Here is a 15549-nt window from a genome sequence, read left to right as displayed (position 1 = left end):
ATACAAGCTTGTACTTTTACACTGAGATATTCTAGTAAGTGCACATGTGGGTACCAACCACTAAATTCTCTAGCTTACTTTTAACTTTCCAAAGCTGATACTTTAGCAAGTAGACAGCAAACTTACTGTTTAAAAAAAAGTTACTTAAAGAATACTTTTTGCTATAAAATACCATCTAAATTGTTTTATTCTGGGGGTGTGGAGGCAGATTTTAATGAGCACAGCAAATCTAGCCAGTTGGAAAAGAAAAACCTATCAATGTGGGTTTGTAACATAACAAATCAAACTGTTCTGAAATGTATCAAATATCTTATAAAATAACTGAAGTTTCTTTTAAACTTCTTTGTTGGAACTGGATAGCTCAGCCACTGAGAGCACTGACTGATCTTCCAGAGGACTTGGGTTCCATTCCCAGCATCCAAAATAGTGCCTCATAAACCTTTTGTAACTCAACAGGTTGGAAACATCTCCGTTATTAATGCCAATCCTGGAAAAGTTAGTTTAACACACCATTTTGTCAAGTTTTTGAAAGATCTTTAATAATCCTAATGGTTTGAAAAAGCAAGGTAAGTGTAAAGTATCTCTTAAAAAGCATTTGCTACCATGCACTCTAAGTACATGCCTGTAATCCCAGTAGAGGTAGTGAGATCAAGAAGAGCTGCAAATCCAGCCTCAGCTACAAAGCAAGCTCAAGGTAATCCTGGGCTATAGGAGATGACTTTTTAAGAAGACATTTCCATTTTACTTAGATTAAAATGATGTTGTCAACTTCTCAGCTGAAAAGTTTCAATACTTTTACATGAGTTTATATTACACAGGTTTCCAAAGAAGTCACTAAATGTGCATGGTTTTCTTTACAAGGCCAACTTGAGGTAGGTTTATTTCATATACCTGGCTGTGGAATGAGCATTTTTTAGTGATGATATTCCATAATTCATTACACAAGCCATAACCTTCCTTGCTCTCTTTTAATAGTTGAACACAAGAAAATAGAAAGGACTCCAGACTCACTTGGAAAACAGAGACTTTTATATCTAACTAGATTCCATAGTTCTGTACCGAGTAGGCCGTGAGAACATGCTGTTCCTTTAACAGTCTGCCTATTTGACACAAACCACGTCCAAGTACATTTTCAGGTTTATCAGTGTTGGCCTTTAACAGATCTCATTTTCCATCTAGTCACAGAACGAACAGACAACTTAGATGCACAAGGAATGAATGTTTTAAATGTCATGGCTGTTACCAATTATCACTTTATTTCTGCTACAAAATTCACCAGAAAAAGGTACTGCAACAATCTAATATAAAGCAAATCTTTAACCAAAGAACATGGTATAGATCTTTTAAAAATATTCATACTTTATCACAAGAACTAGAGAAAAATTCAATTCTATCATCAGGACCAAGCTGAAGTTTCTGAGGTAGTAGAGACAGGTAACAGAAAAGCGAATGGAAAGAAGGAAGAAAAAAGGAAGGGAAGATGGGAGGATGGGGGGAGGGGAGCTAACTAAGGAAATTATCAACTTATTTAAAATGTAAAAATTAATGTCTTCCAAAGGGAACTACATATCTTAAGAAAAGACAGTATTCTACTTCAAAGCTAACTGTTAACTATACAGGAGCATAAAAATGACAGAAGAGCACTTTGGTTAACTCCTATCTTCTGTGGCTCTATCCATTCAGAAATGAGTCTATACATAAATGAGCACACGGATAGTTAAGATTACCATATATATATTTCAATTCTAAAATAAAATTATCTGAGTTGTGGTCCCCTTATTCAATGGTAAGTACCATGCAGGAAATCCAAATATCTTAACAGGAATTAAAATAAGATTGCATATATCATATTCCTTCAATAGTCTGGGAAGCTCTATTGCTTTTAACAAAATTAGTATTAGCCATTCTAATACAGATATGTCAGGAGTACATAAACACAAGTACACCTGAAATACACCAGTGTTTAAACTTTTATTTCATACCATGCAAGATCAATTATCACACATTAAAAAGTGACAACAGCTATAAGCTACAATTTTACATTTATACATTGGAAACGTCTGTTTTCAAAAGGTGAACATAATTACCATATTGCCTGTAACAAGCATCAATTCAACTGTTTATATAGATTAAATTCACTATGAAAATTATTTTATAGCTGTCCACATTCTGTGATACTAATTCTTCGGCTAACAGACCCTTTAGGAGAACCAAACGATTCAATCTTTCTCACAGTATCCATGCCATCCTTAACAAATCCAAACACTACATGCTTAAAGTCCAAATGTTCTGCTTTCTTCAGTGTTATAAAAAATTGAGAATTGTTGGTATCCCGGCCCCTATTGGCCATGGATAGTAAGCCAGGACCAGTGTGTTTCACATTAAAGTTTTCATCTTCAAATTTATCTCCATAAATGGACTGTCCTCCTGTTCCATCATGTTTGGTGATATCTCCCCCCTGTAAACAAAAAAAAAAAAAAATCTTTCCATTAATACTGACTAAAACATTAAAATACACAGAAATCATGACAGTAAATTCCAAATGCCCTATTTCTTTAAAAATACATTTTGAAAACTAAGAAATACATGTTTTGAGGGGAAAAGGTTTTTCCCTCATTCTGTTTCTAGCATGTACCAAACATTAGAAATCTGGAGCCTGTCAGTCTAAATGTTTGAAAAGGAATCGAGTGTCAAGTTCAATGCCAACTACGGTGTGGGAAGCTGAAAATTCCCAAGATGAGAATGGGGGCAAGAAGAAAGCCTTCCTGAGTTGGTGTGGTCTAGTCTGAGCAGATGTAACTATGATGGATGTATAGTGATACTTACTTGGCAAACAAAATCTGGAACTACTCGGTGGAAAATAGAGTTCTTGAAACCAAAGCCCTTCTCTCCAGTGCATAATGCTCTGAAGTTCTCTGCAGTTTGAGGAACGATATCTGAAAATAACTCCATGACTATCCGTCCTAGAGGTTCACCATCCGCACAAACATCAAAGAACACCACAGGATTGGTCTCCTTTGATAATTCTGCCGCAAGGGATACTTGTCCATTTTGGAGTTTCAATATATTTTGTTGACATTCTTCAAATTTTTTCTTAAAACACTCAGTCATTTCCTTTGTTTTAAATCTCACTGCCAGCTGTTCTACCTTTGCTTCTCCGTCTATGGGGGGGGGTGGGGAGAAGGAGAGAGACCTTAATATAAAGTAACTCACAAAGCATGTATATTTTATAGATTTCAGAAAAGTCAATTGTAGCACAATCTTAAAAGGTCTTATTAATGAAAACAAACCTGGAGCCAGGTATTGGGGTGAATGCTCCCCAGATAAGTTTATTAGGATGCACAATATATTGGGGAACACATTATCACCACAGTCAATGAAATTAAAAGACATTTGAAGGTAGTAACTCACCAGCATAATCTGAAGCAGTCCACACTAAAGCATTATTTGAAACATTTAAAGGTTTTAACTCCATGGCTTTGGTAATAACATGGTTTGCACACACTTTAAAAACTTGGTCTCTTCTCATTAGGATCCGATAATAATTCTTCATTGTATGCCAAAGAATCTTTATATCTCCAATACCTCTCTCCTTCCACTGACTGACATCTCTATCCCATCTATAAAGTTTGGCTCTTTCTTTGAACAGAATTTCTTCGTCTTCTTCTCCAGACTTCACTTCTACCTATGAAAACAAATGAAAACAGCTATTATATAAACAGCTGTTTATAACAAATTCCATTAACCAATGCCAACAGGTTTTACAGTATCATGGTAACTAACAACACCCTAGACTAGTAATATATCTGACTTGGTTAAGCAGTAAAGATGTGATTTTTTTTTTTTTTTTTTTTTTTTTTTTTTGGTTTTTCGAGACAGGGTTTCTCTGTGTAGCTTTGCGCCTTTCCTGGAACTCACTTGGTAGCCCAGGCTGGCCTCGAACTCACAGAGATCCGCCTGGCTCTGCCTCCCGAGTGCTGGGATTAAAGGCGTGCGCCACCACCGCCCGGCTTGTAAAGATGTGATTTATCATTAAATATTTTTCTATTATATAATACCTTACTTTTTGTGAAAATAAAATGCCTTTAAAGGTCAGAAGAGGTTTCAAAAGTGCTGGTTCTTGCAGGGCGGCAGTGGTACACGCCTTTAATCCCAGCACTTGAGAGGCAAAGCCAGGCGGATCTCTGTGAGTTCAAGGCCAGACTGATCCAAAGCACGAGATCCCAAGACAGGCACCAAAAACTACACAGAGAAACCCTGTCTCAAAAAAACAAACAAAAAAAAAAATAGTGCTGGCTCTTACCAAGCATGGCAGTATACACCAATAATCCCAACATGTGGGTATGGAAGCAAGAGGATTAGAAGTTCAAGCCAAGCCTGTGCTATATGAGACCAGAGGAAATGTGGTTCTTTGCATCATGTGCAGCAATCCTAGCACTCCAGAGCTGAGAAGCAGGAAGATGACTACAAGTTGGAGGCCAACCTGGGCTACACAGGCCAGCTAGTGCTATGTAACAACATGCTGTCTCAAGAAAAGGCCAGTTCTTTCTGTTTTTATACCATTTATTTTTATTTTATGTGTATGGCTGTTTTGCCTGCATGTGTATCTATGCACTGCATGTATCCATTGCCCCTGAAGCCAGAGGAGGGTATCAGATCCCTTGGAAGCAGAGTTATAGGCAATTGTTAGCTACTGTGTAGGTACTGGGAATTAACCATTGAGCCATCTCTCCAATCCTTTTATTATTTCTTTAAAGATGTATTTATTTTTAATTCTGTGTGGGGAGGGGGCGTGGGGTTATGTGTGCATGAATACAGGTGCCTACAGAGGCCAAAGGCATTGGCCTCCACTGAAAACTGTGAGCTGCATGGCATGGGTGCTGGGAACCAACAAGAACAGTACACACTCTCTACCCCTAAGCAGATCTCTGCAGCCACAGCAATGATGATTCTTAAAGTGTAATAGTAACTACTGAGATTGAAAATGGACATGATAATTTTCCTAAAACCACACTCTTCTCTATTCTGTCCCTAAAATTATTTTATGAAGATAAACATGATCTCCTAATGGCATAATAAAAATGCTTATGGCTCAGCAGGATGGCCAGCTAGTACTTGCAACCTGTATACATACTTGAAATCCTGACAACCTGAGTTCAAACCCTGGAAAGCTATCCTGACCTCCACATAGCACCGTGGCATATACATACCTGCTTGTATTCTCTCATACTCACTGTGATGTGCACACCTACTTCCTTTCTTCCTCACTCCCGCCCCACTATCTAAACATATACACATATAGACACACACAAAATAAAAAACTAAAAAGAAAAAACAAAAATATTTCTAACAAGTGCATAAACAACTTACACCAAGCATCATTTACATAAAAACTCCAGGGCAAAGTTGAGTGCACACTTGAGTGGTGTTTGCTAACATGAGCAAGCAATGGATTAAATCCCCAGTACTACACATGAAAAAATTCAAAACAATTTCTACTTAAAGTCTAGAAACCTGGGCTAGAGATGTAACTCAGCAGTTAGTAGCATTGGCTGCTCTTCCAGAGGACCTGGGTTCAATTCCCAGCACCCATATGGAAGTTCAAACTATCTGTAACTCCATCTGTATGTAACTCCAGTTCAAGGGGATATGGCCTCTGCAGACAATAGGCACACATGGCACACAGACATGCATGCTCACAAAAGGCGCATACACATAAAATAAATAGTAATTTTTAAAAATTCTGAAAATCTCATGTTTAACTGTTCTGGGAAGAAATGTAGGTAGCAGTATCAAAAAGAAGAATCAACTTAGGGCAAATGTGTACACTTAGGCTCCACTCACCTCTGGCAGGGAGACTATGGGTTCAAAATGAATATCTTCACTGTGAACCACTTCCTCATCGCTGCCGTCCTCATCTTCACCACCTTTACTTGTTGACTGTGTGCCGAACACAGCTGCTCCAGTATTTGCCCACTGGAAATTTTTATCTGATAAATAAATTAGGCTATTTAAACTGTGAACTTTAATTTTTGTTTTACATTTTGTAGATTACTTTCCAATTATTTCATAGGCACATCAAGTTTTCAACAATGTCTTAAACATACCTATTTGAGATGTTTAAGATAATAATATTCTGACAATTTCAACAACTATGGAACACAACTGATTGCAGCAGATTTACAGGATAAAATACTAATTTAAGAAAGTACAACCAGGCATAGTGGTGCACACTTTAATCCCAGCACTCAGGAAGCAGAGGCAGGTGGGTCTTTGTAAGTTCAAGGCCAGCCTAGCACATAGGAGTTTTAGCCAGCGAAGGACAATATAAGAACCTGTTTCAAAAGACAATTACTCGGCATAAGTAAAACTATAAATTCTAATGTAAAATCCTATCAATCATTTCTAGAAGTTTAAAGCGTTTCTATAAGTAGCATGACCTGTAAAATATATAAATACATGAACTAAATTTTAAATTGTACTATTTTAGTATTCTTCAACAACTTTTCTTCTCCAAACATCTTATACAATCATTTAAATGGTGCTATATTCACAATATGAAAGCTCTTATGAGTAAATATAATGAAGTCTAATGCTAATAACACTTGAAACAAATAGCACCCACATGGCAGCTCACAACTATCTGTATGTACTTAACTCCGATTCTAGAGGATTTGCCCGCCAAAGGCACTGCATGCATATGGTGAAAATACATACATACATACATGCAAGCAAAACACACACACACACACACACACACACACACACAAATCTTTTTTGGTTCTTTTTTTGAGGCAGGGTTTCTCTGTGTGACTGCCCTGGCTGTCCTGGAACTAGCTCTGTAGACCAGGCTGGTCTTGAATTCACAGAGATCCACCTGCCTCTACCTCCCAAGTGCTGGGATTAAAGGAGTGCACCACCAGTCCAGCAAATAAATAAATCTTAAAAAAAATAAACACCACTGATAAATGAAAAAGAATACTAATTAGTAACTTACTCTAGCACAATTTGCACAACCTAATACAGAGATCCAACTTGTCTTAAAAAAATACACTCACAAATCCTGAAATATTAACAAATCAAATTTAAGAACACAAACATTTAAAGATTCAGTGCTAAGTTGGGGTTATTCCAAAACTGGAAAACATACCTGTATATGAGGAAAGGAAGGGCTAACAGTATGGACTTAAGTTAATAGAAAATCTTTATAGCTATTATCATCAGTAATCGACTGTGTAAGTCTAATTACTGAAACACTAAGCAAACCAAGGACAGGGCCACTACCCTCAGTCACACCATGAAAAGGACTGCCTTTTTCAGTTACACTTGGCTGACATGATCATTAATATTTTTCCTCTTGATCTTACCTTTAGTACCAAAAGCAAAGTCCCCAGAATTGCTTGAAGCCAAATCTGCAAATGACAGCCCTGTACCACTTCCAAATCCAAACAAAACAGTCTTACTTTCCCCTGCAAAAAGGAAAAAAACATTTCCTATTTAAGTTAAGATAGACTTTAAGATATACATCAAAACCTTACCTAAGACCCAAAAGTAAAAGGACTCTCTGTACTCCAAGTGAAGGGATGTTATAAACTACATTTTTAAAATTTAGTATTTATTCTTCTAAAATGCCTTCAAATTCCAAGACAAATTTTTGGTTGGTTTTTTTTTTTTTTACAAACTACATTTTAAGTTACAAAATACATTCAATTCTAAACTTGTTTAGTAACATTGAACTTACAGATTCTATTCACAATCAACAGGAATTCTAAACCAAATTCCCCTCAAAAACCACTGCACTGCAGAGCTGCCCACACTGAGCTACCACCGAACTGCATAGCTGCCCACACTAAGCTACGTAACGGGACTAAATAGTTTCTGCTTTGACAAGTTCTTCTATTCTCAAACAAGCAAAGGCAAGGTCTTCGAAGAAATCTGTACCAAACATTGTTTAAAGATTGATTATTGTTAATTGCATGTTTATGTGTGCCTGTGGGGGGGTAGATGTTCATCAGTGCAGGCTCCCGAAAAAGCCAGAGTGAGGGTACTGAATCGGCTGGCCTGGAGGTATAGACGCCTACCATGGGTGCTGGGAACTGAACTCAAGTTCTCTGTAAGAGCAGTAGGCACTTGTACTAAGTTTTTGTGTTTTTTTTTTTTTTACTATAAATATGCCCACAGATTTGCTCATTGAGGTTTGGAGGCCTTCTCTGAACTCCACCAATGCAGTTTCATGATCTCTGAAATTGTTTTGGCCTACTTAATTTTATCTGAAAATGTAGAGGTTTTGGTTGTGAAATTACTTTTTTGTCCCAGTATATTAAGATTCTTAGGTGCCCATAAATGTACTATTGGTGACCTAAGTTGGGACTACTTCTGGAAAAAAAAAAAACAAACAAACATAAACAGGTAGTATAGATATGGTCCACATATAAAGAAATACAATTCACATACAGTTCGATTGGCTTTGAAAATTACGAATTTATAAACTCAAGATCCATTTGCTTTTGGGATACCAGCTTACAAGGACTCCAATTTGCCATAAGGCTCGTTAAGGAAGGGAATGGCTCAGTTGCCTTTAGCCTACTGGCTATGGGTGGGTTAGGACTTCTGTTGGTCTTTTGTGTGTCAAACACACAGATTGCAAACCCAGCACCACTTTGAGATCTTTGGCAGCAGTTAACTCTGCAGCCCACACATGATTGAGCCTGTATGATAATGAGTATTCAGAGACGGGTAATGCCTGGGGGGCACTCACCAACCTAAGACAGAGCACCTGTGTGGCCTGGGCAGGTGTCTGTCTCCATGTTGGGTAAGGTGACCTGCTGATGTCCCACGCAACCTAAGTCAGAAGCTCATTTTTTAGTACAAGGGGGACATGTAGGTCCCTGACCCCCCTTTTTGGGTAACTGTTGCCTTGCTTGCTAACCTTGATATCCTCCTTATGCTAATTCCCTGCTGGGTTCCACCCTCCTGAATGCTTAAGAGAAGTTCCTTGTCTGTGTATCCTGCATAATGGGCATTAACAGCTTAGATGCAAGATTGTAAAACATTGGTAGCGAACTTCTGCCCTCTGGGGTTCTCCCATTGTGCTGTAAGCCTGTATTTAAGACCTCTTCCCTCCTTCAATAAATGACATTCAGCAAAAAAGAAAAGAAAAGAAAAAAGAAAATAATAAAAGAAGAAGAAGAGGAGGAGGAGAAGTACACACACACTATCACCAAAAAAATAACAGGGAAAAAAAAAGAAATACAATTCACAAAGACACTTCATCCAACTTAGAAAAACTGAGACTCATAGTAATACAAATAGTTAATTACTGTAATTGACAAATTAGTAAGTTTTGAGGCTTGTACGTATTTTAATATCATAAAAATATTAAGTTCCTACTATAATGATTCATAACTAAAGCACTGTGAATATGAGTAATACTAATATAACTCAACAAGTCAATTTAAAATATTATATAACACCAAGAAAATGACCATGCAAGCAAATTATTCTCTTTTATGCAGACAGGTCAATCATAATGCTTTGTATTCCCTAATAGCTTAAAATCAAATGATAGGCTGGGTGTGGCAGTGCACACCTTTAATCCTAGCACTTGGAAAGTAAAGGCAAATGGATTTCTGGTCTGCATAGTGAGTTCCAGACCATCCAGGGCTATACAGAGACCCTGTCTTTCAAAACAAATAATAATAATGAAATAAATAAACCAAATGATAAAAATGTTATTACTTAGTGTTTTATTTATTGAGAAGGCAATGACTTGATTACTGTGACAAATACATTATGCCCCTATATATACCTTAAACATCTTCAGCTAAGTTCTTAGAATCAAACCTATCTTTAAAAGTCTATTTCCTCAAACATACAGGCAGTATCTTATATATTGCACAATATAAATATATTGCACATGACCAACTCTTACCTTGGCTTGGGAATTCCGTGTCAGTTTCTTTTCTAGTACACAAATCTACGGGCTTGTCCACAGTCCCAGAAACGGGGGATGAGCTCCCCGATTTGGTGTTAGAATCAGGTTCTTCAGACTTACAGACAAAAGAGCTTGTCACGCCAGTCTCACCTGCAGACTCACCACCGACTACACCAGTTACTTTCTCACTCTGGGATTTCTGCACAGAGGAAAGAATAAAACGCTATACCATTAAACCATCCCCTCCTCCCCACAAAAGAAACACAAACAGAAAATTAGTAAGTACTTCTATAAAGTTTGGTGTGTGTTTTTAATCTTTCCAGTAATCACTGAAAAGGAGGAAAATTAACAGTCATGAAAACTAGGAAGGGACAGGGAAACTAAAAGTAATCAGTAAACTTTGACCCAATCACCTCACTGGTTAAATGACTGTCAAATGGTCTGAGCACTAGTGAAAAGATTCTTCAATCAGGATTGTTTTGTTTTTAATACAAAACCCACCAGGGGTTGGGGATTTATGTCGCTAGCAGAGTGTTTGCAGAGCAACTGCAGTGCCCTGGGTTTGGGTCCATGGAAAAGGAACATACACAGGACATTAACAGGATGATGCTCAGGGTTTAGGAGGAGGCTAGGAAGTTGGAGGGATTGGAGGCATAACAATAAACACAAATAAAAGGTTAAAAAAGGTAATATATCACACGCATACACAAAAAGAAGGCTGTATCTTTATCAAACAAAGCAGATTTCAGGAAGATTTCAAAATAAAAAAAGTGATCAAGATGAAAGATCAATTTACCCTCCTAGAATGGCAGGGTAAGAACTGTCTCAAATATTTTTCTCCATGAAAACACAGAGAAAGATGACCAAAATGAACTTTCATCAACTTTGGGAATTAACCAAAGAACCACAACAATCCAAGGAGCTGTCATCCAACTCTGACCGGGAGTTAAGGGAAGGCCTGCTTTTGTAGCACTGGCCTACTCTTGCTCCCTTTTCTGTCCACCCAACCCCCTCATCTCAGGTCTGTAGTAGTTTATCAACCAAGAGCCAGACAAGCATGAAAAGACGATGTTTGCCAAGCATTTGGGCATGACAGAGGAAAGGGGCTGACTGACAGAACATGAAGGTTTTTAAAGCAATTAAATCATTCTGTAAGATATTAATCATTAGATATTTGTAATAATTCATAAAAAAGCACATGGAGCAAATGTAATTATATAAACTATATATATACACTCATAGACTATAATTGAATTAAGCTATGAATCACTAAGAGAATGCTATGTACAAAGTCACCATTTTTAAATGGCATACAACTGTCTAATGCATAGGTCAAAACTAATTGCAAGTATTCTGACCTGAATAGAAATAACAACAATACACCTAACTAGTGCTTACGGGACAAGATCATTTGTATAAACAATGAACATTCTCTGAAATATGTACTCATGCTTCCACATCAGAGAAAAAGAAAAAGAGGAAAGTAAACCCAAAGCAAGAAAGAAATAATAAAGAGTAGAAATCACTGGAATTCAGCAAGGGGGAGAAATGAAGCCAAAGTCTATTTATACTGGGGGGGGGGGAGGTCAAGAGCCACAGAAAAGATAAAGAGCAGGAATGGGAAGAGAGCAACAGAACAGAACAGAAAACAAGACAAATTCATGAAACTGATGCACTCTCTACTAGATCAATAAAGAAACAGCAAAGAAGGTAAGGTAGTTCAATATTGAACCTTCCAGCATTAAGAGACTGACGATGGAGCTGGGTGGTGCTCGCCAACACCTGCACTGCCAGCCCTCTAAAGATGAGATGAGAAGGTGCCAGGAAGGTCAAAGCCAGTCTGTACTACAATGTGAGGTCCTGTCTCCAATACCAAAATTCATAAGCCAAAGTTTAGTCTACAAGTCTACAAATTTCAATTTGAGAATTCCTTCAAAGACATAATCAGAACTCATTCAGTAACAAAGAGACAAATAACCTAACCAGACATTCCACACAGAACCTTCCATTTATTCATTTTCAAGGTCTTAAGAAAACCCCAGTCCTAGTATGGTTCCTTTAGTTAGAACTATCAAACACTTAAAAGGAAACAACATCAATCAGACAAAAAATTCTTTTAGAAAATAGTTGCACAGAAAAGTACTTCCCAACCTATTTACTATATACCATTAACTTTCTTTTTAAAGGTGAGATTCATTATGTTGCCCTGACTGGCCTGGAATTCAGAGCTCCACCTACTTCTACCTAGAATTAAAGGTGTGGATCACCACTCCCAGTCCAGTATTAAGTTTTAATTTTTACTTGCACTGTGTGTGAGAGATTATGCACAAGTGAGTTCAGATACCCACAGAGGCCTGAAGAGGGTACTGAGCCCCCTGGTAGTGTTGTGTAGGCTGACTGGCGTGGATGGGTGCTTTGACTGAACTCTGTCTATCCAGCCCTGATACTAATTTTTATATGGAAGCTAAAGTTAATACCGAAACTACTCCAACAGTATTTATTACCTGTGAACATTCATTTTAAAAGCAGCAACAAAATTTACACAAATAGAAACTAAATGATACAAAACTGTTCTATACCATAACCAAATGAAGTCTTTCATAGGAATGTCAGAACCATGCACAAACTGAATGAAAAGATCTGTATCACTTCAGCAAAGACAGACAGAAAGATGGCGCACCATTCATTATTCACTTAGGGTTAAAAACTCTTACTCAGAGACTCTGGAACACTCAGCCCTAAATAGGGTGTCTATAAAATTCCTTCTCTCAGGGCTCAGGGAATGCTGCAGAAAAGGAGGCAGAAAAAGCCTATGAGCCAGAGGAGTGGAGGACACCAAGAAAACAAGGCCTTCTAAAGGAACACGATCAACCCACTTATGACCTCAGAGACTGAGACAGCATGCCCAGGGCCTGCAGGGGTCTGCACTAGGCTCTCTCGCATCTCTATTACGGCTTCCAGTTTGGTGCTTTAATGGGATTCCTGAGTTGAACAAGTGGGTCTCTGCTGCTTGTGCCTTCTCCTGAGCTCTTTTCCTTTTCTTTGTTTTTGTCCAATTCTGATGTATTAAGTTTTTGTTTTCTCGTATTAGATTTTATTGTATTACTATACCTTAGAAGCCTGTTTGTTTTCTAACGAGAGACAGAAAAGGAGTAGATCCAGATAGGAAGTGAGTGGGGAGGAACTAGGGGGATGGCAGAAGGAGGGAAAATGGTAACCAGGATATATTATGTGAGGAAAAAAAAATTATTTTCAATCAAAGACGAGAAAAATTGTATCAGCTATAATTTAACCGTTAAAATTTATTTATTTATTTTTGGTTTTTCGGGACAGGGTTTCTCTGTGTAGAGCCTGTCCTAGAACTCACTCTGTAGCCCAGGCTGGCCTCAAACTCACAGAGATCCGCCTGCCTCTGCCTCCCGAGTGCTGGGATTAAAGGCATGAGCCGCCGCCACTGCCCAGCTGTTAAATTTTAAACTAATCGGTTTATATCTACAAAGAATCTTGGTGGTGTTTTAAGTGTTATAGTTTAATCTGGGGTTTGATACCCTAATGACTGAGTGCTCTCTGTTTATGTAACCCAACCCAGCTGCTTGCCAAGGCCAATTATTATCATTCGGTAGTAAGATTTTCAAATGTACTCCATCACAGAGGCAAGAGAACCGAAAGGAGACACGGAGCCAGTCTGACCTGCGCTTCATGCACTTTTTGAAGCTCTGACTGGAAGTCCTCCCCATTTCCATTGTCCTCATCTGTGTCGCTGCAGACTCCACAGAAGAACGTAGGTGGGAGCTTTAAAGTATCTGCTTTTGCTCTCTCTTCAACTGTTGGCTTCTTTTCCCAAACAATGACACACTCTTTGTCATTATCTGAAAAAGGCACATAACACAAGCAAAGACACAGTCAGAAATCCAACCATTCCACGACTGCCAGTCTGAGGTTTTCAATGCAATTTATAGACCTCCAAAACAAGGACTATGAATGCTCAGGAAGCCAGCCCACCGCCACCAAAATTAATCAGTGTTTTTCAGCTAGTGCTATTTTTTAAAATGTTTTAAATGAACACTGATTTAACACATAGATAAAACTGGCAATTACAGATCTTATCAGACTCAGAAGTACCTTTAAAAGAGGACATCAAAATTGTATAAACATACCTGCCAGATTTTCTTCCAATGGTCTGTATTTTTCCAAATCATCCAGATAGAGTTTTCCATTAAGCTTCTTGACAGCCATTTCAAAATCTTCATCTTCAAATGTAATTCATTATATTGAATAAGAGAATTTTAGTAGAACAAGGGTTTCCTAGCCACAAACCTAGAAATGATCTTCACTTTCTTTCCCTCTATCTCCACGAGGTACTCAGTTCTGCCCATCACAGACCTTGACCTGCTCCCGGTTAGGTTCCACTGGGCTCCACCCCCCCCCACCCCCACCTTTGAACATTCTGTTACTTCAGCACAGCTCCAGTCCCCGGTCACCAGGTCGGACAACCAACTTTCTACCACTGCCCAAATGACCTTACTGGGACTCTGAGGGTGTTACCTTTCTCCCTCTTTGACTTTGAATACTTCTGAAATTATGATTATTTCCAATTTCCTCAAAAAATCTGTCTGGCATACAATAACTAACTTTTCAAAGGGCTTCTTTAATGAATGCCATTCTTCTGATTATTACATCCACTGAGTATTTTATATATGCAGGGTAAACACCTACCTCTAAAGATATTAGTCTATGTTCTAAAAGTCTAGTTAGATTTTCTTTTTTTAAGATTTATTTATTATGTATACCGTGTTCTGCCTGCATGTATTCCTGCAGGCCAGAAGAGGGCACCAGATCTCATTACAGATGGTTGTGAGCCACCATGTGGTTGCTGGGAATTGAACTCAGGGCCTCTGGAAGAGTAGGCAGTGCTCTTAACCCCTGAGCCACCTCTCCAGCCCTTGTTTATTTTTTAGAAAGGAAGTGCGACCCTATACTTGCCTGAAATTCTCCATGAATACAAACTCAGCCATCCTACCTGAGCCTATCAAGTGTTACAGGCACTGCCATGTCTAACAAAAAGTCAAACTTTAAATAATTAAACTATACTCCCAATTACTAAGATTACCAGGAGTAATTTTCAGTTAACAAAAGACTTACCATCCTCCTCTTCTTCACTAACATAATCTGGCCTATTCTTATAACAAAAGAAAGTTGGAGGAAGCAGCAGTTTGTCTGCAAGGGCTTTCTGCTCAGGAGTGGGAGTGAGTTCATACACAATGAGAACATCAGTATCTGGAGTGAGATCTTCAGGTTTATTCTTCTCTTGTGCTGTAAACAAGTCAAAACAGCTGATCAGACAAGGTAACCAGACTACAAACAGAGAACAGGAACCTTATCTATAGGTTAAAACAGCAGCACATTGATAAAATAAGAACACATACTTTGGAACAAACCAAGTACTATAATGAACATGAATTAGAATTAGGAGCCTGGTTTAGTGTTCTATTAAAGACTCTTAAAAAATAGAAAAGTTTTTTTAAATCCTTTTACTAGTCATTGGAAATTATTAATTTCTGTAATATAAAAAGTATTGCTATAATCACACTCCATACACTAAACAGTACTTCAGA

At 38.0% G+C, this 15549-nt stretch overlaps 1 protein-coding gene across 2 annotated transcripts in view; it reads right to left on the bottom strand.

Moving 5' to 3' along the window:
• Positions 1-1007: 1007 nt before the first annotated feature.
• The window catches only part of LOC114708897 (E3 SUMO-protein ligase RanBP2), a 38154-nt gene continuing 23612 nt past the window's right edge, over positions 1008-15549 (bottom strand). For both annotated transcript variants that reach the window (XM_028892453.2, XM_028892454.2), the window contains 9 exons: positions 15077-15247; positions 14092-14184; positions 13625-13803; positions 9932-10133; positions 7368-7469; positions 5845-5990; positions 3412-3685; positions 2827-3161; positions 1008-2458 (listed from right to left, as the gene is read on the bottom strand). In XM_028892453.2, the coding sequence (XP_028748286.1) occupies positions 2153-2458; positions 2827-3161; positions 3412-3685; positions 5845-5990; positions 7368-7469; positions 9932-10133; positions 13625-13803; positions 14092-14184; positions 15077-15247 (1808 nt within the window). In that variant the 3' untranslated portion in view covers positions 1008-2152. The remainder of the gene's footprint in view (positions 2459-2826; positions 3162-3411; positions 3686-5844; positions 5991-7367; positions 7470-9931; positions 10134-13624; positions 13804-14091; positions 14185-15076; positions 15248-15549) is intronic.

Source organism: Peromyscus leucopus, chromosome 16_21, assembly GCF_004664715.2.
Source record: "Peromyscus leucopus breed LL Stock chromosome 16_21, UCI_PerLeu_2.1, whole genome shotgun sequence".
NCBI classification, from domain to species: domain Eukaryota; kingdom Metazoa; phylum Chordata; class Mammalia; order Rodentia; family Cricetidae; genus Peromyscus; species Peromyscus leucopus.
The sequence above is the reverse complement of the archived record's forward strand: the minus strand, read 5'-3'. Positions and strand labels throughout refer to the sequence as shown.